The sequence below is a fragment of the Mchenga conophoros genome, linkage group LG5 (assembly GCF_057382185.1).
Source record: "Mchenga conophoros isolate Kocher_MC1m ecotype Shallow Benthic linkage group LG5, M_conophoros_male_GT1.1, whole genome shotgun sequence".
In the NCBI taxonomy this organism is placed as follows: domain Eukaryota; kingdom Metazoa; phylum Chordata; class Actinopteri; order Cichliformes; family Cichlidae; genus Mchenga; species Mchenga conophoros.
In genome coordinates this window covers 20,253,130-20,275,060 of record NC_140530.1, presented here as the reverse complement: position 1 = coordinate 20,275,060, position 21,931 = coordinate 20,253,130, and the positions used below count along the sequence as shown (strand labels likewise).

General features: G+C 39.3%; 2 protein-coding genes across 6 annotated transcripts in view; one reads left to right on the top strand and one right to left on the bottom strand.

Moving 5' to 3' along the window:
* LOC146574401 (AMP deaminase 2-like) overlaps positions 1-11,294 on the top strand; it is a 34,340-nt gene extending 23,046 nt beyond the window's left edge. For all 4 annotated transcript variants that reach the window (XM_085274013.1, XM_085274012.1, XM_085274011.1 and 1 more), the window contains 14 exons: positions 1,717-1,822; positions 2,129-2,315; positions 3,946-4,087; positions 4,175-4,264; positions 4,359-4,488; positions 4,631-4,825; positions 4,956-5,087; positions 5,181-5,344; positions 5,592-5,718; positions 5,812-5,975; positions 6,089-6,209; positions 6,948-7,121; positions 7,221-7,331; positions 8,012-11,294. In XM_085274013.1, the coding sequence (XP_085130139.1) occupies positions 1,717-1,822; positions 2,129-2,315; positions 3,946-4,087; positions 4,175-4,264; positions 4,359-4,488; positions 4,631-4,825; positions 4,956-5,087; positions 5,181-5,344; positions 5,592-5,718; positions 5,812-5,975; positions 6,089-6,209; positions 6,948-7,121; positions 7,221-7,331; positions 8,012-8,227 (2,059 nt within the window). In that variant the 3' untranslated portion in view covers positions 8,228-11,294. The remainder of the gene's footprint in view (positions 1-1,716; positions 1,823-2,128; positions 2,316-3,945; positions 4,088-4,174; positions 4,265-4,358; positions 4,489-4,630; positions 4,826-4,955; positions 5,088-5,180; positions 5,345-5,591; positions 5,719-5,811; positions 5,976-6,088; positions 6,210-6,947; positions 7,122-7,220; positions 7,332-8,011) is intronic.
* On the bottom strand, positions 11,266-20,591 carry eps8l3a (EPS8 signaling adaptor L3a). Of its 2 annotated transcripts, XM_085274017.1 has the most exons (20): positions 20,453-20,591; positions 19,603-19,682; positions 19,413-19,486; positions 19,053-19,120; positions 18,803-18,961; positions 17,815-17,964; positions 17,651-17,715; positions 17,468-17,559; positions 17,254-17,366; positions 17,002-17,116; positions 16,344-16,417; positions 16,170-16,244; positions 14,984-15,129; positions 14,660-14,876; positions 14,549-14,574; positions 14,380-14,476; positions 14,182-14,289; positions 13,605-13,690; positions 11,709-11,841; positions 11,266-11,597 (listed from the first exon to the last, which is right to left on the bottom strand). In XM_085274017.1, the coding sequence occupies exons 2-20, from the start codon at positions 19,665-19,667 to the stop codon at positions 11,586-11,588; spliced, it is 1,875 nt and encodes a 624-aa protein (XP_085130143.1). In that variant the 5' UTR covers positions 19,668-19,682; positions 20,453-20,591; the 3' UTR covers positions 11,266-11,585. The 2 variants fall into 2 exon arrangements, with proteins under 2 accessions (XP_085130143.1, XP_085130142.1); XM_085274016.1 differs by lacking the exon at positions 20,453-20,591 and having other exon boundaries at positions 19,053-19,117; positions 19,603-19,703.
* Positions 20,592-21,931: the final 1,340 nt, after the last annotated feature.

Genomic DNA, 21,931 nt, shown 5'->3' with positions numbered 1-21,931 from the left:
TTAAGAGTTATTAACTGAAAACTTAGCATATCTCAGGATGGTGTGCAGGGCGTACATAAAGGTTGTGACGAAAATCGACAAGTGGAGGGCAAAAAAGCCTAAAAGCTATGACAGCAGGTGAGGTGGGTGTTAAAAACATTCTTACAGAAAGGAAACAGGGAGAAAATAGTGGTATATGCCAATTTATAGACACTCCATGGCAGGATATATTATATAGTCATGAATTCCTAATCTGAAGTTTCAACATGAGGAGAAAGAAACAACAATTTCTACAGCCAACTGTAAAACATGGTGGAGGCTCTGTCATAGTTTGGGTCTGAATTTCAGTCAGTGGAGTTGGATCTTATCAAAATTTAATGGAATTATTAATCAGAAGCTCAATCAGATTTTGACCCAGCATCTGATTGGCAACGGCTTCATTTTTCAGCATAACAATGCAATCCAGTAAAACCGGTAGAACACTCAGTCATAGATTGGCCTCGAAAGTCCTTCGAGAAGTCTGGATTTCTGAAGACTACTTTAGGAAATCTTACTTAAGAGAGTTCAGGCTGTGTTAAAGAATAAAGGTGTTCGAACTAAATATTGACTTTCAAGCTCATTATGATTTTACAAACTCTGTTTTCCCCTTTAAAATGTTTTCATATTTATGGATGCTTTGATAAATCTCTACATCTATTTCCAGTTTTCCTAAGAAAATATAAAGACATGAGGGGATTGCTCAAGGCTTTTGCATAGTACTGTGCCTGTGGACATTTAATTTTCATCCTTAATATAATATTTATTAATACCTAGCCTATAGTTCTTGCTAACCCAGTGAAAGTACTTTTTTCCAAAACCAGTGGCAGTGACTTTTGCCACGTCGAGATGGACTACGTCTCCCCCCTGCTGGTGACTTAATATGTCTTAGAAATGGTTACAGTGACCTTTTATTTAACTTTTTATTAAAAGAGCTAGGTTTACCAAACATGGTAAATTAGTGTGTAGCAATGATTCAATATCTTATGGAACAAATGTGATAGGAGACAGAAGTGGCGTGAAAGGCAGAGTATTTGAAGGCTTATTTGTGATGTAGGAGAGCTCTCTGTGTGCTTGCTGCTGATTAAAGACAAGAAATCTGAATCTTTGGCGCTCTCTGCTGCTTTTATTATGGACCTGTACTGTGCAGAAAACCTTGAAACACTGCAAGCTGCTTTTCTTACTGGAACGAAGTCACTGAACTCCCTATAGTGCATCTATGGCACTCGGGCATCTTGTATCCCCTCTTTTTAAAATTTTGGGTTTCTTCAATAATGAAACTTGTACTTCCTGTAAATCCTGACTTACTCACAGAGTTGTGGTCATTGAGCAGCTTCATGGGTTAACTATTAAGGGTTTTACCCTGACATCTTATTGTTACCCATGCTCAGTCAGTTTGTTTTCGTTTCTATACCTAGGATTTCAATCTCTAGGACTGAAGAGAACAAAATCCTCATCTCACCACTGTAAAATGTTTGCAAACCAGTCTTGTTTTTTTCAGTTAATGGATAATCTACCATAAATAAATGTTTTAAATGTATCCAACATGAAAAAAAGGTTTTAAATCAAGTCATCTAAATGTTTTTCAGACTGACTGGACTGCCCTGTCATGTGTTTTTTTTTTTTTTTTTTTTTCTTCCATCTCACCACTCTGTGTGCCATTGCGCTTCCCCTCCTCTGCCCCCTCCTCTATCATTTAAGGTTAATGAAAGATGAAAGTGTGGACACTGTTGATGATGCCGTTAAGGAGCGAGAAATGCCGATGGAGTACCAGCGGGTCTCAATATCTGGAGAGGAAAAGTGTGGGGTGAGAATCGTTTGCTGAACGCTACTTACAGGATTTAAAAATAATAAACAATAGTTAGCAAAGTAATTCAGTCCAGTTCAGCTCACTTTTACTTATTTGGTGTCAGATCACAACAACAGTTGCCTCAAAGTTTATACCACAAGGGAAAGACAATATTAGAGACCCTAGCAGTCAGTATGAGAGCATAGAGAGTCAGTGACAAATTGCACAAGGTGGTGGCAGTTAAATGTATCAGGAGTGAAAACAAAATACTCAAATCTGTTTCATTTGCATCCTTGCTCACGACATTTCTATTTATATTTCCAGGTGCCCTTCACTGACCTAGTAGATGCTGCCAAGTGTGTTGTGAAGGCACTATTTATCCGGGAGAAGTACATAAACCGTTCCCTGCAGAACTTTTGTAAGACTACAGCTCATGCCTTGCAGGACCTTGGGATGAAGACTCTGGATCTGGGAATTTATGAAGATGTACCAGAGACCCCTGTAGATGCTGGTAAAACATGCAAACATTCAACATAGCTAGGCAGAAAAAAGCAAAGGTTTCATTAGAAAGACGGAGCCAGAAAACATACTTGAACCAGCTGGACTTGACTTCATAAATAGACAAAAAGCAGCTACTTTTGACTTGTTCCTTGAGATTTTCTGGCAAACAGTCAAATAATGAAGAAAATAATTGGCAGAACAATAATGTCAGCAAAATAAATAATCACAAGTTCCCTTGTCACAGTTATTTCCACTTTACACTGTAAATAATAGTTCTTTCATAATAGTAGCTTTACAAACTACCAAGATATGGTTATATTTCCTGTACTACAATGACATTTCAGATTTTGTGGAAAATCAGAGGTTTCACAGGTACAAAAGCTAATTGGCTCATTCAGCCTTCAAAAAGACTGACAGACGTCAAACAGTAATTATATACTAATTATAGATTAGAGAAGTGATTGAATTTCCTGAAGATTTTTTTCTGTATTTTTTCTCTGGTTTGATGGACATTGCCACAGCCCTCAGTTCCCAGAATGGTGGGATGCTGAAAATGAGAATAAAAGCAATGATTTTCACATCCCATAAACCCATATTTTATTCACAATAGAACACAGAAAACAGACATTTGCTATTTCTTGAAAAACATTAGCTCATTTTGAATTTGATGGCAGACAACTCAAAAAAGAGAGTCTGAGAGAGGCAGATAAGCAGACTTGTGGTTTAGTGGTTTTTTTGCAGATTAATAGAAGTTAAAACAAAAAACAACAATCGTAGAATAATGGAATAATCTTCAGGCAAAAAAAGGCATGATGCTGTCGTGGAAAATTACTGAATGGGCTCAAAAACACATCCAGAAATCATTGTCTGTAAACAGAGTTCACTGTGCAATCCACAAATGCAGGTTAAAGCTCTTTCGTGCAAAGAACAAACCACATGTGAAGATGACACACACACACACACACAGGTTTTAGAGCAACATACAATCCCATCCAATTGATGTCTTTTTCAGGAAAGGCCTCGCATATTTCAGCATGCCAATACTAAACCATATAGTGCATCTAATCCAACAGCATGGCTTCATATTAGAAGAGTCTGGGTGCTGATCTCGTCTGTCTGCAGTGCAGACCTTTCACCAGTTGTAACAGCGTTTAATTAAAATACAACAAAGCAGACACAGGAGTGTTGAGCAGCTTGAATCTTTTGTCAGAGAAAAACGGGACCCAAAAGTCTGTTAATGCTACACAGCGATGCTACACATGAAACATGGCCCATTCCAACTTTTTTGAGATGTATTGCATCCTTGAAATCCAAACTGAACACATTATTTGTTAAAATGATACATTGTCATAGTTTAAACATTTAATATGTTGTCTCTGTTATGTTGTTCAATAAAATGCAGATTTACGAGATTTTTAAATAATTGCAACTGAACTTTTTTTTGGTAAAAACTAGACCGAGTGAAAACAGAAACACACCAGGTGAATTGTGTAACAAAAATGCTTCTTACATCTGAGCATTATTATTGGCATTAAAAAGTATAGTTTCTGTAGCATATATATTTTATACCTATGTGTTTGCTGTAGCATGAAAAAAAATGATTGATATCCATTTCCCGTTTTGTTTTTTGTTTTTTCCAGATGCCCCGGTCCATCCACCAGTTTCTGAAACACACCCTTACGACAATCAGGACCCCAATAACATGCCACCAGACACAGGATATGGTTGCAAGATGGTAGACGGGGTAGTCCATGTCTACACTAAGAAAACCAATATGGACAAGTATGATCTGTTTGCACCTTCATAATGACGTGTTATTTTTAAGCAACTCTGTATTAAGTATAACATTATAATCACTCTGCTTTTCAGAAGTGGAGAACTTGACCTGCCGTATCCTGACCTTAAAGAGTATATTGCAGACATGAATGTGATGATGGCTCTTATTATCAATGGGCCAGTGTGAGTTTTTCTTTTAACAATATGAGTTGAAGTCTGAGTTGTTTTATGGCTCAGTGCACAGTCTAAATATAACACGTCCCTGTCTCCTCTGTAGGAAGTCTTTCTGCTACCGTCGCCTGCAGTACCTAAGCTCTAAATTTCAAATGCACATCCTTCTGAACGAGATGAAGGAGCTGGCAGCTCAGAAGAAAGTTCCTCATAGAGACTTCTACAACATCAGAAAGGCAAGAGTCAACAAGTGACAGTTAAATATAGATACCTACATTAAAAGAATGCTTAAACAATTTCATCGAGAGCTAATCCTGCTGCATAAATAACTGTTTTTGGTGAAGCTCGAACATTAAACCTGCTCTGACCTGACTCCAGGTGGACACACACATACACGCCTCATCCTGCATGAACCAGAAGCACCTGCTGAGATTCATTAAGAGAGCCATGAAGAAATATCCCGAGGAGATCGTTCACATTGAGCGTGGGCGTGGTCAGACCCTCAAGGAGGTTTTTGAGAGCATGAACCTGACTGCTTTCGATTTGAGTGTAGACACGCTTGACATGCACGCGGTGAGAGAGAGTAACATCTATATTTATATATATATATATGTGTGTGTGTGTTAAGACACACTGTGTGATACATGTGGTAGAAAAATTATATTTGATATAATATTAAATCTTTTTGTTTTTTACTCATCAGGACCGTAACACATTTCATCGGTTTGACAAGTTCAACGCCAAATACAACCCCATCGGAGAATCCATCCTCAGAGAGATCTTCATCAAGACAGACAACTACATCGAAGGGAAATATTTTGCACATATAATTAAGGTGTGAAGTGATACTTGTACGGTACTGTATGTGTCTTATTTAAATAATCCTTGAAAATATTCGCACCCACTTCTTTTGGCTTTATCTGTCCAGGAGGTGATGTTTGACCTGGAAGAGAGCAAGTACCAGAACTCTGAGCTCCGTCTGTCCATCTACGGCCGCTCTAGAGATGAATGGGACAAGTTGGCTCAGTGGGCTGTCAAGCACAGCGTGTATTCTGATAATGTGCGCTGGCTTGTCCAGGTGCCCCGTTTGTTGTAAGTGTTCCTCCAACAGTTCATCATTAAATGATTGAGAGTACGCAGCAGATTACAAAAAATACACCAAGGACACGAGGAAGTTTCATTAGCATTTAGATCAGGATATTAGGATTAGGATTTAAGTAAGGACCTGTACTGTGCTTGGACTGTTAAATCTTTAAAAAGCAAAAAAGCAGAAAGAAAACAAAGCTGAGTTAAAGATTACAGCCTGACACAACTTACTGTCCAATCCCCACCTTTCTAGTGACGTGTACCACACAAAGAAGCAGCTGGCTAATTTCCAGGAGATGCTGGAGAACATCTTCATGCCTCTGTTTGAAGTCACAATCAACCCCCGTAGTCATCCTGAGCTGCATCTCCTCTTGGAGCATGTGAGTGTCCCTTCATGAGGAATTCTCCGCATCAGGATCCGTACTTAAAGACACTAAATGATTATGTTGTTGTCCGCTTTCGTGGCTTAATAGGTGGTGGGCTTTGACAGCGTGGACGATGAGTCCAAACCTGAGCACCACATTTTTAATCTCGACAGTCCGCTTCCAGCAAACTGGACAGAAGAAGACAACCCACCCTACTCTTACTACCTCTACTACACCTATGCCAACATGAGTGTTCTCAACCACCTGCGAAGGTATATGGATATATTGATTCTTTTTTTTTTTTTTTTTTACTTAATTTAACATCAAATCAAACAAAATCATAAATGACAAATACATAAAGCTTTGCTTTTTTAATTTGATTCAGACGGCGAGGTTTCCATACGTTTGTGCTGCGACCTCACTGTGGGGAAGCGGGGCCGATCCACCACTTGGTGTCGGGTTTCATGCTGTCAGAGAACATCTCTCATGGTCTGCTGCTCAGAAAGGTCAGGACACCACACTGGGGATTGTTTCTGAAAGACTGCTGTGGATTTTTTTTCACTTTATCATCAAAAAACAACAAAGTAGTTTACGAACTTTGGATTTGTAATGCTGACATTGCATCAACACTTCTGACGGGTTAAAAAAACATTAACAGGGCACCAGGGGTCCTTAGCTTGGTGTGTTGTTTTTGTTATATTGGTCTATATTATATTATGTTTTTTAACCATTAGTGGTTAAAAAGTGGCTTTTTCCCCCCCCACATTTGCTATAATTGCCATCATAGCAGCTGAAATAGAAGATAAATCATCTGACCTGATACACCACCACCTTCATCATCACCATCATCATAGGGGTGCTATATATAGTGGATGGTGAAAATTTGGAGATTTGTACAGTGAAAGTGAATTGAAGATGTCCTGATGGCCCAGGACCTTACTGAGACACTTACAGCTATGGCCATAGGATTTTGAACACTGACATAGTTGTTTTGGGGTTTTTTGTATAATTTTGCTTTGAAATGAAATGAGTTAATTTTTCAAAGAAGTTACAGATCTAACCCCATATGCTATAAATTGAAAAATGAGAGGCTGTTTTTTAGTTTAGTGTGACTGTGTGGGTGGTGTGCTTTTTGTTTTTTTTGTTTCTGCAAGAATAATCAAAACAAATGTGCCAATCCACTGTAGCTTTTAGCTGTATTTGCTGATTTGTCTCTGTTGCTTTTCACCTTTGTCTGACCTCAGGCTCCAGTGCTGCAGTATCTTTATTACCTTGCTCAAGTCGGCATTGCCATGTCACCACTGAGCAACAACAGCCTGTTCCTCAGTTACCACCGCAACCCACTGCCAGAGTATCTGTCCAGAGGCCTTATGGTCTCCCTGTCCACCGATGATCCTCTCCAGTTCCACTTTACCAAGGTTGGTATGAATCCACTCATGGCCTCACTTAAAGCACACAGTGTGAAAGGTTATAGAAGCAAATTGTAGAAATCTCCATGTTTGCTTGTTTGGACCCAGGAACCTCTGATGGAGGAGTACAGCATTGCCACTCAAGTGTGGAAACTAAGTTCATGTGACATGTGTGAGCTGGCAAGAAACAGTGTCCTCATGAGTGGATTTTCACACAAGGTAAACTAATTTAAAGCTCTCTTCATGTATTTGTGTAGCAGGGATCACATGTATATGTATGCACTGCACATATCCACACAATCCATTGCAAGTCATTAAAATATTGTAGTTTGAGCATAAGTAGTATCATTTACAAGTTTTTTGTTGTGGAAACACTTTAAAAATCTCTTTAATTTATTGCTCAGCGTTAAATTATGTAACATTTTTATATAATGTGGTGCAAGACTTCAAAAAATTAAAATCATTGTGGGCGCCACTTTGGCTCAGTGGGTAAGCAGGTGATCACATGCCACAGGGCAGGAGTGAACTTGAGTCTGACCTTCTGTGTGTCCTCTCCTCTCTCCTCCCCACTTTCCTGTCTGTCTCCACTATCCAATAAAGGCAAAAATGCCAAAAAATAATGATGGTCCCACACAGACCAACTTGACAGTAATTAATAAATCTTGAAACAAATCTAAAGAAAAATGTAAAGAATTAAGAATAAATTAAAACATTCAGAGCGAGGTAGGGTGCAGGCACGATGGCCTACAGGCAAGTGGAGGTACAGTAGCTGAGCTCGACTGAGGAAACCCTGCAACAGAGCAAAATGCACACACACAGAGCCACCACAAGATGGCGAAGCGCCATCACACACATACACTGAACATCAGTGTCAACTATGTATTTTCCTCTCATTCCAGGCCAAAAGCTACTGGTTGGGTCCAAATTACGCTAAGGAGGGTCCTGAGAGCAACGACATCCGCCGCACCAATGTCCCGGACATCCGCGTGGCGTACCGAAGCGAGACGCTCACCGAGGAGCTTCAGCTCATCACTCACGCTGTGCGCACGGACGAGCTGGACGCTATCGACGAGGAGGACTCTCTCACCATGGGCTCTTTCCCGGGACGGCGTTGAAATCTGACAAAATGTAAAATCCCCAAACCCGTGGCCCACCCAGCATGACACTGAAGACATGTGCTGTGAGAGCAGCATAAACACCACCACAACAATTGTACAAGTATGTCAGCTGCACAGCTATGAAAAAGCCAAGAATATAGTTCTGCCAGAACACTTAGGCTCCACTTACTTTAATATTGCCATGTGTTATTTTATTTAAAGTTTCCCCAAATGTCCGTTGTTTGCAGTCTGAGTCAGTTCCATGAAGGTTTGCAGGGCCTGCCATCAGGGTTTTCTGAGATTGAACAGCAGGGAAACGTGTGGTGTATTCCTGTCGTGTCCTGTCCATCAGATGGTCCCTGTGGTGTTTTCTATTAATTAGTAACTTGCTTTCATAGTAGTAGCTGCAGTATTTACACTGACAACCAGCACATTTAAACCTCTCCTGTTTTGCTTAGCCTCTTCTATACTTAGTCATTCTGTTCTTTCATTTGATTACACACAAATAAAAAATTACTGATGTATTTTTGCAGGAATAACACGCTTTGATTGTTGGTGGAGGTTGGACTTACCTGCACAACAAACTTTGACGGGCCTCTTGTTTAATCTACTGAATGCTGCAGCACTAAATCATAGCTGTGTGTGTCTTGCTTGGCGTGGTTTTTAATCATATACTTGCTAAATTGCACTTTCTAGAATCGTTCTTCCATGATTCAGTCAGCACAGAAAGAAAAAAACTCCACAGTCGAGAGGAGAGAAGCAGGCTGATGCAAACATTCCTTGAAGCGAATGGGACTCTTTAAGCAGCGTACGAAGCGACCTCGTCAAAAATGATGAGATGTTTGTGTGCTGAAAGAGAGACACTGTAGATTTTAATCACAGCACAAAAATGTGGATGAGTTCTCACTTTGACCTCACTGTGACCACAAACCCCCCTCTGTATGTCTTAGGGGCCCCAATCATTCTCATTCCTTTTACTTAGACAGTCACAGAGGTTTTTCCCCTTTGCATGCAATGCACTGTACATATGCACCCAGCCAAGGTTTCACAGTGCCTTTTCATTTTTAGCTTTGAGCAGTGCATGCTCTCTTTCTCGCCTGCTTATTTTCCCTCAGTCGATAAACACTGAGCATATACGCGCTTCACACCGATTAGCTGAAACCACCTAGCTGCATGATCAGTGTAAAGTAGCTTTTACTTTGGCCTTTAGGAGGATCTATTACCGGTTCTGTGAGTATGTAAATGATTTTTTTTTTTATTTGCATGTCTGCATGATTAATGGATGGAAGGAGAGAATGAGACTGATGTTTACAGCAAGCTTTAATGTAAAACATCTAAACTAATTCAGGGCTGCTGACCAGCTTTCAATCCAGAATCTGTTTTGTAATGTAGCAAGCAGGTTTGTACTCGGTTCTGTTCACCATGTACAAATTCACAAACCATGCTGGGACATGGTTAAGACATTTGCATGGTACTTGTAGCATTTTTTTTTTTTTTACTTGCCCCAAACCTGGTCAAAGCTGGTATCACCCACCTCGGGATTTTTGTATTATAACATCACACTGCCTGCCACTGGACCTCCCATCAAACTGCTAGCATACTTGTTAAACCCCAGTCGAGTAAGACTTTATGCCAAGACTAGAAGAGAACGAGTCAGAAAGTATCGGGCTTTATTTGAATAACCAGCTGTAAAGTATTAGGGTAGGAAAGTGTTTGCTTTAGAGGTGTTTAGGATAAAAACTGAGAATCTGTCATTTTTCAGCTATAAATCGTAGCTACACAAGTGGAGCTCCGTGGAAATGTCACTGTGGGAGTTTCTGTAAAAAGTGTATTTTTCAAAGGCAATACAAAGATGGGTAATTTTATCTAATTGATGTGAAGGTTTGACACTTCAATTTGTCTGTTTATTGCTTTTTGAATCTAAGTGGACACAGAGTGTCTGCTCTGCCTCTTTATTACTGCATTAGTCGTTATTCTTCACCTGTTTTTATTCCTGTGAACTCTCAGTATTTCAATGCAAATGTAACAGATAAAGTGTCAAAGTTGGTACTTTTTACTCTAAAGCCAAACGTCACCTCCAGCAGTGTCTGTGAACACTTTGGCCCTTGCACTTTTTCATTTGAACCAAAACACTGATGGATTTTACATCTACACTGATGTTAGCCTTTTACTCGCTCGTTTAATATTCAGTTTTGACTACTCTGTAACATTTTGCACTGTGATTATGGGAGTTTTTTGATTACAGTTGCTCATGCTGCTACGGCATTTGTCATCTGAACCAACCCAAAACTTTTCCACCTGTTCGGTTTCTATCTGTTCACTTTTACACCTTGTTGTTTACTGTTTATTATGCTAATTATGTCCAACATATAGTCCACCCTACCTCACAAATCATGTCTTTTTGGAGCCCAGCAGCAGTATTCAAGACTGCAACTCACAGCAATCAACTGCTGACATACTGAAAACTACATAAAAGTCCCATTATAGTTTGCATAGTTCAAATTAATATATTACTCATATAATTAATATATTGAAGCCAACCATCAGGAAAAAAGAAAAAGCAACAACTCCTTTTACTTCAGAAGCTCACGTTTCTGGTATTGTTGTATTAATACCAATATTTCAATATATAAAGGAGATTGAGCTCAGTAAATAGTAGCACATGAGGGTCAGAGATAAAATACGTGAAGTCGAGTAACACTGAGTGGGAGCCAACACAGAAACACAGCATATATTCAAACATGTCGTTAACAGTTCACAATCCGGATAACATGTTCGGCATCATTACATTACTAACCTCATAGTGCTCTAAGTATTCTGATACTCAGTATGTGTTTGTTTTCAGCTGAGGTTTTCTTCTTTGTTTTTACAGCCATGTAACTGTGTAGACATTATGATTATTATGATCATTTTTATCATTTTTTTAAATTCTGCCTGATTTTATTTCCATTAATCTGTAATCTGTAGCCTTATTGCTTGAGATGGACTGCCAGAGTTTTACAGATTCAGATGCCTCTGAGGTTCACGTGTAATGACTCGACAACAAAATAAAGCATGTTAATTCACCCAGGTTGTGTCACGCTTTTATTTACAGGTTATGCTGTGACAAATTAGACTCCAACTTTTTATTACAGAATTCAAGCGATTACTGATCTTATATTACACAAGACGACAACACGACTATCTGTGTGTGTGTGTATGTATGTGTGTGTGTGTGTGTATATGTGTGTGTGTATATATATAGATAGATAGATAGAGATTTCAAACGAGACGTAAGTATGCACTGTAAACTCAAAGCTCAAAGTTTTCAGTCTGATCATCGGTGACCAGTTTTGGTCCTCTTCTGTCCCCTTTGATGTCCCGTCACTGGTCTCACTTAACTGGAAGCCTAAAGTGTTCACAAAAGACAGAGCAGAGTTGTCTGTGCTACATGCAGCATGCTTCTATAGAAACTCCACATGGATGGGAGAAGCGAGTGAAGCAGTGCTTTGTCACTTACGGCTAGCTGCGACCTGACTGCGTTTAACTGGAAGAAGACTCGGCCTCCTTCCTCGGGACACATCACCTTCAGCTCCTCTCTGGTCATGCCCAGAAGCGTAGTGCCGCTCACCACACCGAGACAGCGTACAGTGCTGCAGGAGATAAATAACATGGATCTGTGTTTCTCACACTTTGGAAAACCTGCTTAGTGTGCAGCAGTACACACAGCTGTGTCTTTATATACCTGCAGATTTATATAGCCAAGCTAAGTACCTCCCATGATTCACTATCTTGCAGAGCCGTTTTTAGCAACAAAAACATGAAGTGATCATTTTCTGTATGACTTTAACAGTTTCTCGTGTAATTATGGAGAACTTTTGGCCCACTCTTCTGTTAAGTTGTAGACATTTGTCCATGCACAGCTCTCTTAAAGTACCACCACAGCATTTCAGTCAGTTGCAGGTCTGGACTTTGGATCAACGTCTGTATTTTTTCACTTTCAGTGATTCTGTTGTAAATTTACCGCTGTGCTTGGGATCATTGTTGCATCACTCACTTTTAGCCAAACATGGTAGATGGCCTCACATTAGACTCTACAAATACTGTGGTACTCAGAGGATTTTGTGTCAGTTCAATGACTGCATCATACTCAGGGCCTGTGGCTGCCAACAAAACCTAAATCATCACCCCTCCATCAACGTGCTGTCAGGTGGTATGAGGTGTTTTTTTTGTGCTGATATGCTGTGTTTGGCTTTCCCAAATGTGGCCAAACATTTTGATCTCATCTGTCAAAAGGTCATTGTTACAGAAGTCTTGTAGTTTGTTCTTAGTGTAGCTTAGGCTTGGCAAACACAAACCATGCAGCCACGTTCTTTTTAGAGAGAAGAGGCTTTTTCCTGGCAATCCTTCCAAACAAGCCATAGTTGTTCAGTCTTTATGCTGTCAGGAACTTTTACATTTAACATGCTGAGGCCTGTAGAGTCTGAAAAGTGTGAGTCTTGGATTTTTTGCAGTTCCTCTGCATTGCATGGTCTGACCTCGGGTTGAAAAGTCTACTCCAGGGAAGATTGGAAAATCTTGAATGTTTTTCATTTGCGAAAAATCTTTCTCACTGTAGAGTGAAAGACTTCAAATTATTTGAAAATGACATCATTTCTTATGTCTTGGCAATGCTAACTGCCAAGACTTCAGCTTTTATAGAGTTGCTCACACTCGCTGATGATCAGTACTTACTGCTTCCATAGAGATTAAGAGGGTAAAGGAGAACTCAGATTTTCACACGGTGCTTCTGCTTTTTGGATTAAATACATAATAACACAGTGCAATCGGTAGCGTGGCTGAGCGGTCTAAGGTGCTGGATTAAGGCTCCAGTGTCTTTGAATCCCACCGCTGCCATGAATAGTTTTGGGGCTTGAGTAAGGTACCGTCTCTACACACTGCTCCCTGTGTGCTGGATTGGTAGCTGCCCACTGCTTACTGGTAGAATGGGTTAAATGCAGGGGACTAAGCAATTTCTACAGGGTTAATAAAGTATACATTAATATGTCATGTTTTGTTGTTCAGCTAAGGTTGTTTTTAATATTTATACTTAACAGACTGAAAAAATGAATAAATAAAGCTGAAATGTATGAAAATTGCGATAATTTTGATAATTGATAACACTAATATTAATATGAAGGAGAACAGAGATGATTGCAGATGTCACAGCAGGTTGATCATCCACATCTGAGACCATTTTTACTCTTTAACTGTTTGTCCACATTTGTCCCTCCTCCCTGATTTTTCAGCTGATCTTTCTGACCTTCATGTTTCTTTTTATGCAGACACTGGATAGTAAATGCCAGAAACTAGCACCAAGGCCACCTGCACAGCCAATTCATTACATTAGGGAGTGAAGAATTCTGGTTGTACTCACATTTTACTGAAGCCCTTGTCTTCGAGCCAGGCTTTCACTTCGGCAGGCTTGGACCTCTTTGTTAGGACAGGTGAGGCCACAATTTCCTTTGAAAATGGAACAATAATGTATTATTAGTTTAAGTGTAAAGTAGTATTACTTTAATTAAGTCTGAAAATAAAAATGCACATACAGCTTGCTATATAGTTTAAACTATATGATTATTGGTTTTTGCTCATGTCCGTTCCTGTTTTATTTTGTGATTCCTGGTCTCTTTTACACAGTTGAAAGTTTTACTTCCTGTCTTTGTTGGGCTTTCTGCTTTGTTTTACAGAAGTAAACATCAAATTAGAAGGGCAAAAACACTCAGCAGTGACTCATTACAAGTAATGTTTCTTGTATTTATAGTAAATTCCCAGTTTCCTGGAGTGTGGAATGAAACAGGAATGGGATCACTCCCATTAGCACCTGTGGCTTGGCAAAAGTCTAATCCTGCACAAACATGCTTTTTATTTCTTATCATCTACGCTCAGAATAATTCAGTGTTTGTGTATCTTTAATGTGAACTGTAACGTGTTCGTGTCTGCTAAGTGGTAACCTCTTCATCAGGTTGGTGATCATTATCGCTCAGGATATTACTGGGGACAAAGCCTTCCTCCCCTCTGTCATTCCTCACTTTCCACCACTGCTTGGACTTGTCCAGCAGCTGTAGGCACAAATAAAGCAAATATGGAGGCAGTTAACAAAACAAATGCGAGTAGGGACAGAAAAATCGGATGAGTCACTTTGCTGATACCTGAACTGTTTCTCCTTTTCTCACGGTGAGCTCTCTTTGGTTTCTTGAAATGAAGTCAGACTTCACACGCACTTCTCGCGGTTTTGGCTCCACTGAGCTGGGAAAAAGTCAAAATCAAAAACACTCACTTTGCACTGAATCATTGACTCCTTTGTGTGTTCATGCGTACCGTGTAGGTTTCCAACTGGCATACGTCTGTGTGGAAGAAGAAAATAGCATTGATGTGAACTTCTGTGCTTTTTATTTAAGTAACTAGAAGATACTTGAATGCTTCGTTTACCTGACTGGGCGCAGGTTGCCGATCCTCCTGCCTGGTTACTGGTTTACTGGGTCCAGGTTGTGGGCTCTTTGGTCTGGCCACAGATTTGGGTGCACTCCTCTGTCTGGTCAGAGGTGGAGTGGGGGGAGGTTCTGCAGTGACTTCAGGGGGCTGCCAGCCATCGAAGAACTGCGGGGTGTAGGTTGGAATGTCCTCATCATCTTCTGGCCACTGGGTACTGATAACAGTAAGAGTACATGTTTGATTGCCCTGCTGACATTTAACAGAACACTTTCTCAGCTGTAAACAAAAAGAAGTCAAAGTATAAGAGATGTCTTGTTACACCTGGGAATGTTCCAGGCATCTCCCAGAGACTGCCACAGCTCGTCCTCCTCCGTGGACGCCTCTTCACTCATGAGACGGATACACTGAGGCGTCAGCAACGGCGCAATAATGCTGGGCGGCAGAACCTCAGGACAGTGTGACACCACCTGATGAGGGCATTAACAATTAATAACGAATATAAGTCCAGTGGAACAGTGGTGTGCACAGCCCACCCTGAGCAGGTGGAAGGCTTGCTGAGATGACAACAGGAGGTGTCTGTGCAGTTTAAAGTCCAGCCAGTGAGCAAATGAGAATCAAATCCCCAGTTAAGTTAATTCCCAGTGTTTAAACACTCATTAACAGTTCTTTATGTGACAGCACTTTTACAAAAGCTAAACGAAGAATATCAGCATGAACACCTCATAACAACTGTCAAGCACAGCGATGGAGTGGTGATGATCTGGGCTCGTTTGCAGCCACAGGACCTGGAAACCAGTCACTGAAGCAACCATGAACTGCAAAGTATTTTGAAGTCAAACATGAGGCCCTCTGTGTAACACTTCAAGCTTTCATTAAATTGGTTATAAGTAGGACCATGAGCCTAAGCAGAGCAGCATATTTCTAACAGAACAGCTGTAAAAGAAAAGAATGGATGTGTTGCAACCTCCAAACTAACCCAACTGAAATGCTGTGGGGCGACCTTAAGAGAGCTGCGCATAAATAAAATGCCCACAACACTCAATTAACTGACACAACCCTGTAAAAAAGTGTGGGCCAGAATTTCATCACAGTGATGTGAGAGACTGATAAAGTCACAAAACAATTAGTGCTAAAAGTGGTTCTACAAGCTAATGAATCATGGGGTGCAGTCCTGTGAAAAAACATCTTTTTAACTACGTTTCACAGTCAGGGTGCTTCGGTTTTGAAATGACCTGTGTGAGCAGAGTCGGCTTTGAAGAAATGACTTTTAAAACCAATTTTGTTTTAGTCCTGCTTTTAAGCAGCTCTGTTATGCGTGATTTTTAAAATGTCCTTGCTATCTTTCCTCAGATTTCTTCCTCACTGCCCACTCTAGACTATCATTAATTTAATCCATTTATGTTTTCTGTTATATTTGCGATCGCGTGGGTGGGCGTATGTGTGAAGGTGGAAACAGTGCTGGGAAATTCTAAAGATGATGCCAAAAATGTTTTTAATAGTCACTTACGAATTTTAACGAGACAAAAAAGGAGCGGACAAATTCAGGAGCACTGGGATTGTTGATCTTTCCATTGAGCTCCCCCTGTCAAAGAAAGATGTCGCACATGCTGTATGTTACACAGGAACAACACACAGACCCACAGCATGATGATATTGTGTTAACGGAAAAGGGGAAACAAACCAGCAGGTTTAAGCCGAATTTAATTTTATGGAGGCATTCTTCAAATTCTTCTTGAGAGGGCATGCTGTCCATGACTGAAAAATAAAAAACAAACAATAAAGATAAATAATTAAATAAACATGCAGACATCACAGCTGCTAATATTTATTAGAATAAAATGTATTTTTATATAAATATAGAGCTTAAAGTAAAGGCAATACATTTGTTTAAATACAGATTATAGTCTTTGTCATTTTAGCCAGCCCACAGCAATCTACAGTTATGTAATGAATATAGACCAAAGCTGAAACTCACAGCTAAACTAAACTAACATCTAAAATTCTGTTTTTAATACTAAATTAAAAGAAAAAATAGAGGTCCTTCCTTTTTGATAAAGTATATAGTTAGGGGATCAGGTGACCTTGAATCCTCCCTTAGTTATCTAGGCTGGAGGTTTCTTCCTGTTAAAAGGGAGCTTTTCCTTCCCACTGTCGCCATAGTGCTTACTCATAGAGGGTCCTCTGATTGTTGGGGTTTTCTCTGTTTTCTCTGTATTTTTATGGGGTCTTTACCTTACAATATGAAGCACGTTGAGGCAACTGTTGCTGTGATTTGGTGCTACATAAATAACACTTAATTGAAAGTGTTAAGTGTGCTTTTAATTTTTGCGTAAAATGACCTTTCCCCTTTTTCTTCTTCTTCTTCGTCTTCTTCTTCTTTGCATTTTTAGCTTCTGCTGCAGCTAATTGTCCCATGAAGATTTCGATGTCCCTTAAAATATGATTCAACATATCCTGCAAGAAAGAAAAAAGCCACTGAGAAAAGAGGAATTTATTCATTTATTCTTCCCTTATCAGATGTTATTAAAGATGCTTTCTGATTTAAGCATGCAAAGAAGAAGCAAAATATACTTCTCCTAAAGAAAACTCACCACATTCCTGTCCAGCTCCGTGTATGAACGAGGTACGTCTTTATGCATGAAGGGCTCCTCATCATCCTCCTCATCTTCAGGCAGTAACATTTCAGGATCATGCAAATGGTCTTCTATACACACAACCACAAACAGATGAAAAAGAGGATGAATACGCCATCATCACACCAATAACAGTGCATCAGTACCACCATGTGTGCTGTCACAACCTTACCATAGTCAGGCTCACTCCACTGCCACGCTGGTTCAGCTGCAGGCTCTGGCTCGCTGGGTTTAGGGATTACTGCAGGTTTCACTCCTTCATTTCTGATTTTTTTTTAAAAAAAGGTGAGATACAGTTTCACAAAGAAAACTTTAATAAAGATTAAAGTGTATGGACACAGAAATTTTACAGTACTTGATGCCTGAATTCTGTCCCTGGCGTGCCAGTGCTAGTGAGAGATGTTTTTCAACATAGTCGGCCTGTAAAAAAAACAGAAGAAAGTATTAGAAAATCACTTGCCCTTTGCTTTCGCTTGATATGAGTCATGATGGCAGCCATCTCGGCCGGTTTGCCCTCACCCTGACATCATCACACTGGAACATGAAGACAGTGTGGTTGCGTTTTTTCCTGGCCTGGACTGACACTGTGAGCAGAGAGTTAAACACCCCGGCGTTCAGCACAGCGGTGAACTCCTGGATGTCACTGAGAGGCATCGACTCCAGCTCGTCCTGAAAAAGCACAGTAGCAAAGTCATCACAGAGGATGTTGGGTTGTTGATTCACATGTTTTTATAGCTTCTATCATTGCAGGAGAAAAGCTTGAACATCATTAAACAGTACTGTGAAAACCTCTGGAGTCACAGCTCCATGTTTTTATGTTTTGCTAGAGAAACTGAAAATATTTAAATGAACGTATTAAAATGTTTAAAAAAATAAATGGCTATAGAGTACAAAAGCCAAAAACAAAGTCTGCATGATTCTAATGAACTTGAAAATAAATATTTCACATGACCACATTTATTCTTCAACACAGTCTGAATTCTCTTTGTTTTCCTTTGGGGTTTTTTTTTAAGTAGTCTTCAGGAATAGTTCTTCATGAGTCACATTCAAAGCTCTTCTTTGGAAGTTTCTGCCTTTTGTTCTGTTCTCTGTCAAAATAATCCTACACTGTTTCAATAATGTTGATGTTTGGGCTCTAGGCAGGCGATGACCGATAATGATCCGCAGTGAGTTTCTTATCCAGGTATGTTTTTACCCTATTGGTTAGTGTGTCCTAATAAATAAATAAATCCTAATAAATAAATAAGGTTTTAAAGGGTTTTAAGATGAAATGCTACTGGCAAATGTGCATTTTCCTCTTACTGACATACACGTGGTTGCCTCTCCATGTTATTAGCTCTGCCCAGAACTTTCAACCCGCCTGTATGACACATGACAGCGGGTCTGCATTTTACTATACTTTTGATATCAGACATTTATGCAAATTGGCACAAATTTAATGATAACTCATCCAATTAACTCATTCCAGTTTAAATAGACTTTTTGTAAGCTGCGCTGTGGTTGTTACCTTGTTTTCAATATCTGTGAGCATCATTTTGGTGCCTTGCACCTCCAATTGCATGTTCTGACCCCACACATGACCCATCTCCTCCAGCAGGTTCAAACGGTCCACACAGTCTGTGATGTTTTTCAGGTCCTTCCCGTCCAGGTCACAGGTGAACAGGTGCTGCGGCACAGAAGGATTAAAACAGAAGTTTGACACTATCCAGATACACGTACATTTGGATGTATAATAGAAAATGTTCTTAATACTCCACCTCCACCCTGCACTGAAAGTTGCCCATCATCTTGTTTATTGATGCTGCATACTCCTGCCTCTGCACTGCTGAAACACAAAGCAGGTCTTTATGTTCTTTGTTCTTCTTTTCACAAATACAATTAAAGGTGGAAGCATAATAATAATAATGATAATAATAATAATAATAATAATAATAATAATAATAATAATAATAATAACAATTGACAATTGAAATATTTAGGATGGAAAGGCAGCAATGACATAGTCAAATGATCAGTTGCATAAGGTCATAAAAGAAATAAATATCCAATAAGATAAATCAGAGTTATATATATGAAATTAAAACCTATTAGTACGTTTAACAGCAATGTTTACTTACAGTAAACTGATTTTGCACTTGGCCTCGACATATTTGAGAGCCGTGATGGCGCTTCATCCATCGTGGAATAACCACTGTCACAGAAAAACAAAAACCCAAATATAAACCTTTGAACCTTTGAATAAAATAAATGAATAAAGCAATCAGCCAATTGATTGTTGCCCAGATAAAAAATTGCCAGAATACATACTTGGACTGGAGTGAGTCTGCATAGCTGCTGGTATCACAGCCAAAGGGACTGTTATTCCTGAACATACTGACTGGACTCACCTGGAACATCACATGAATCATACACACGTCATACATGAGTGGACTCACCCACCTGTATCTGAAATCAACCCATAAATCTTCCACTTTTACAGGTTTATTGTGTTAAGTCTGAGCTGTTTAGAGGAATGAAAATTAAATTAAAACGCAGAGAATTATAAACGGATCAAGAAAACAATCTTGTGGTAACACAGAAATGTGGTCGGTTACATCACAACTGCACACCTACAGTGACACATGACCAAACACACTGAACACAACACACAAATATGATACAAATAAAACAACGTGCACTGTACATCTAACATCTATCTATCTATCTATCTATCTATCTATCTATCTATCTATCTATCTATCTATCTATCTATCTATCTATCTATCTATCTATCTATCTACACATCAAAATAATTAAGGGAACACTTAAATCAGATCTTGATTAATGACATATGAAGAATACATGAGGTTCAAATCCTGACTGACATATGATGTGTAGTTGGTGGAAAAGTGGCGTAATGACAATCAGTGGAAACCAAAATCATTAAACCTTTAAAAGTTTGGATTCAAAACCACACCACGAATTCATTTACATAATTATTCAAGTTTTCCCTTATTCTTTAAATTTTATTTTGAAAAGCATGTTTTTAAATTATGTTGATAGCCGTGAATAAAGAGAAGAACTAAGTCCAACCTTTCAGCAAGCCTTCGCCGTACATCGTTCAGACAAACAATAAAGACATATTCAGTGTACCGCTGATATTGTCACCAGTTCTTACCTTTTGTTGTTAGTTCCTTATGCGTTGTTTTTGCTTCCAGTCAAACTCTGCTCATGTTTGAAACCCACACTTTGTCGATGTACGGCTTAGACTTCCTCATCAGAGAGAAGGACAAAGTCCGGATCTGTGGAAGAGCCACCTGGATGAGGGCGTGAGATCTTTAGTAGTATCCCGTTTGAGCAAAGGTTACCAGATATCGTGGAAATCCCCTCCCATCAATAAATGCTACAAAGAAAACTTGATCAGCATTTTGCATTCTTTCCATTTGTAAATATTAAGATAAGAGGACACTACTTAATTATTCTTCCATATTGGTTCAATAGTCTGCTGTTATGTAATCTGTATATCTGTTGTATTCTCTATACATAAATACATTTGGGGCTAATGCTAAATGGGTACAAGTGAAACAAGGTTAAAAGAGAGAGAGAGAAGGAAATCTAAATACCGTTGTAGCACTTAAAGTCTCCCTTTTACGTCTCCTTCCTTTAGCTTTAAATGCCCTGTTATAAATGTTCAAAAAGGATTATGACACCATCTACCTGGCTTGTTGGTTTTTATGTCCTCTTAGCAGATATCACAAAGCCAAACATTAACCAGACACAGCGTGTCACAGCATCCAGTGTGAATGTATTTAGCTCAAATGATCTATGAAAACTTTACCAGATTGAGAATAATTTGTTCACCACATTTGCTTTGATTGCTTCTATACGACTGAGATCACCCTTCCAGAAAGTAAACCGAGGAGCCTGCTGAATAGCAGGAAGTGGCTACTGTACCATGTCATTATTTTGGGATGCTTGTACTATAAACAATGTCTCATTAAAGTTTTGCTACTTTTTTATTGCCATTTTGCTGTATTTAAGAGGAAACATGGCTCATTCAAGCCGCTGTAACTGGCAGAAGCTTTGCAGATTAAGATCTTCAAATCCAAAAATATGACAAATCATAAAAGCATGACGTTACACACCAGATTAAATGTATAAAAACCTGAAAAAAATGAGCTCTTTTGTCACTACCCAAAGCGGCAATATTATTCAAAAGTGTAATACCTATGTTGAGAAAAGCCTTGAGTCATCCCTCATTTCCTTAGTTTTTATTTCCAAGGAGCCAGAACTTTTTTATGAGTGGTTTTGAGTGATAGTTCTCCAGGCTTTCTGGCGGTCTATCAAAGTTTTTCTTTAGAATTGGCTACTTTTTCACTCACTTTCAGTTCAGTCCTTGTTTGTGACCATTATCAGAAGAATGTTTTTGTTTGCAACGCTAATTAAGAATGACCTATGAGTCATTCAAACATTAAAAAGGCCCCTGAGTCAAGGAATGAATCGGTGTTGGGTCTACACATAACAGACAACTTGGCAAAGGACCCGATTGTGTCTTTAGGCACTTTGTTATAAACAGCCTGAGACAAAAACATATAATTCTTTCCTAGAGGTGCTGTTTGCCCTGAGGCAAGGCAGATAACTGCTTAGAACCTCAAGC

Bases quoted from the DNA above. Each gene is read 5' to 3' on its own strand.
- eps8l3a (XM_085274016.1), bottom strand. From the start codon at position 19,703: ATGATTCATGTGATGTTCCAGGTGAGTCCAGTCAGTATGTTCAGGAAT. The intron at 16,245-16,343 runs GTTTGTTTCCCC...TTTCTTTGACAG, and splicing joins AATTCGGCTTAAACCTGCTG to GGGGAGCTCAATGGAAAGAT. The intron at 14,477-14,548 runs GTACGCATGAAC...ACTTTTTCCCAG, and splicing joins GCCAGTTGGAAACCTACACG to CTCAGTGGAGCCAAAACCGC.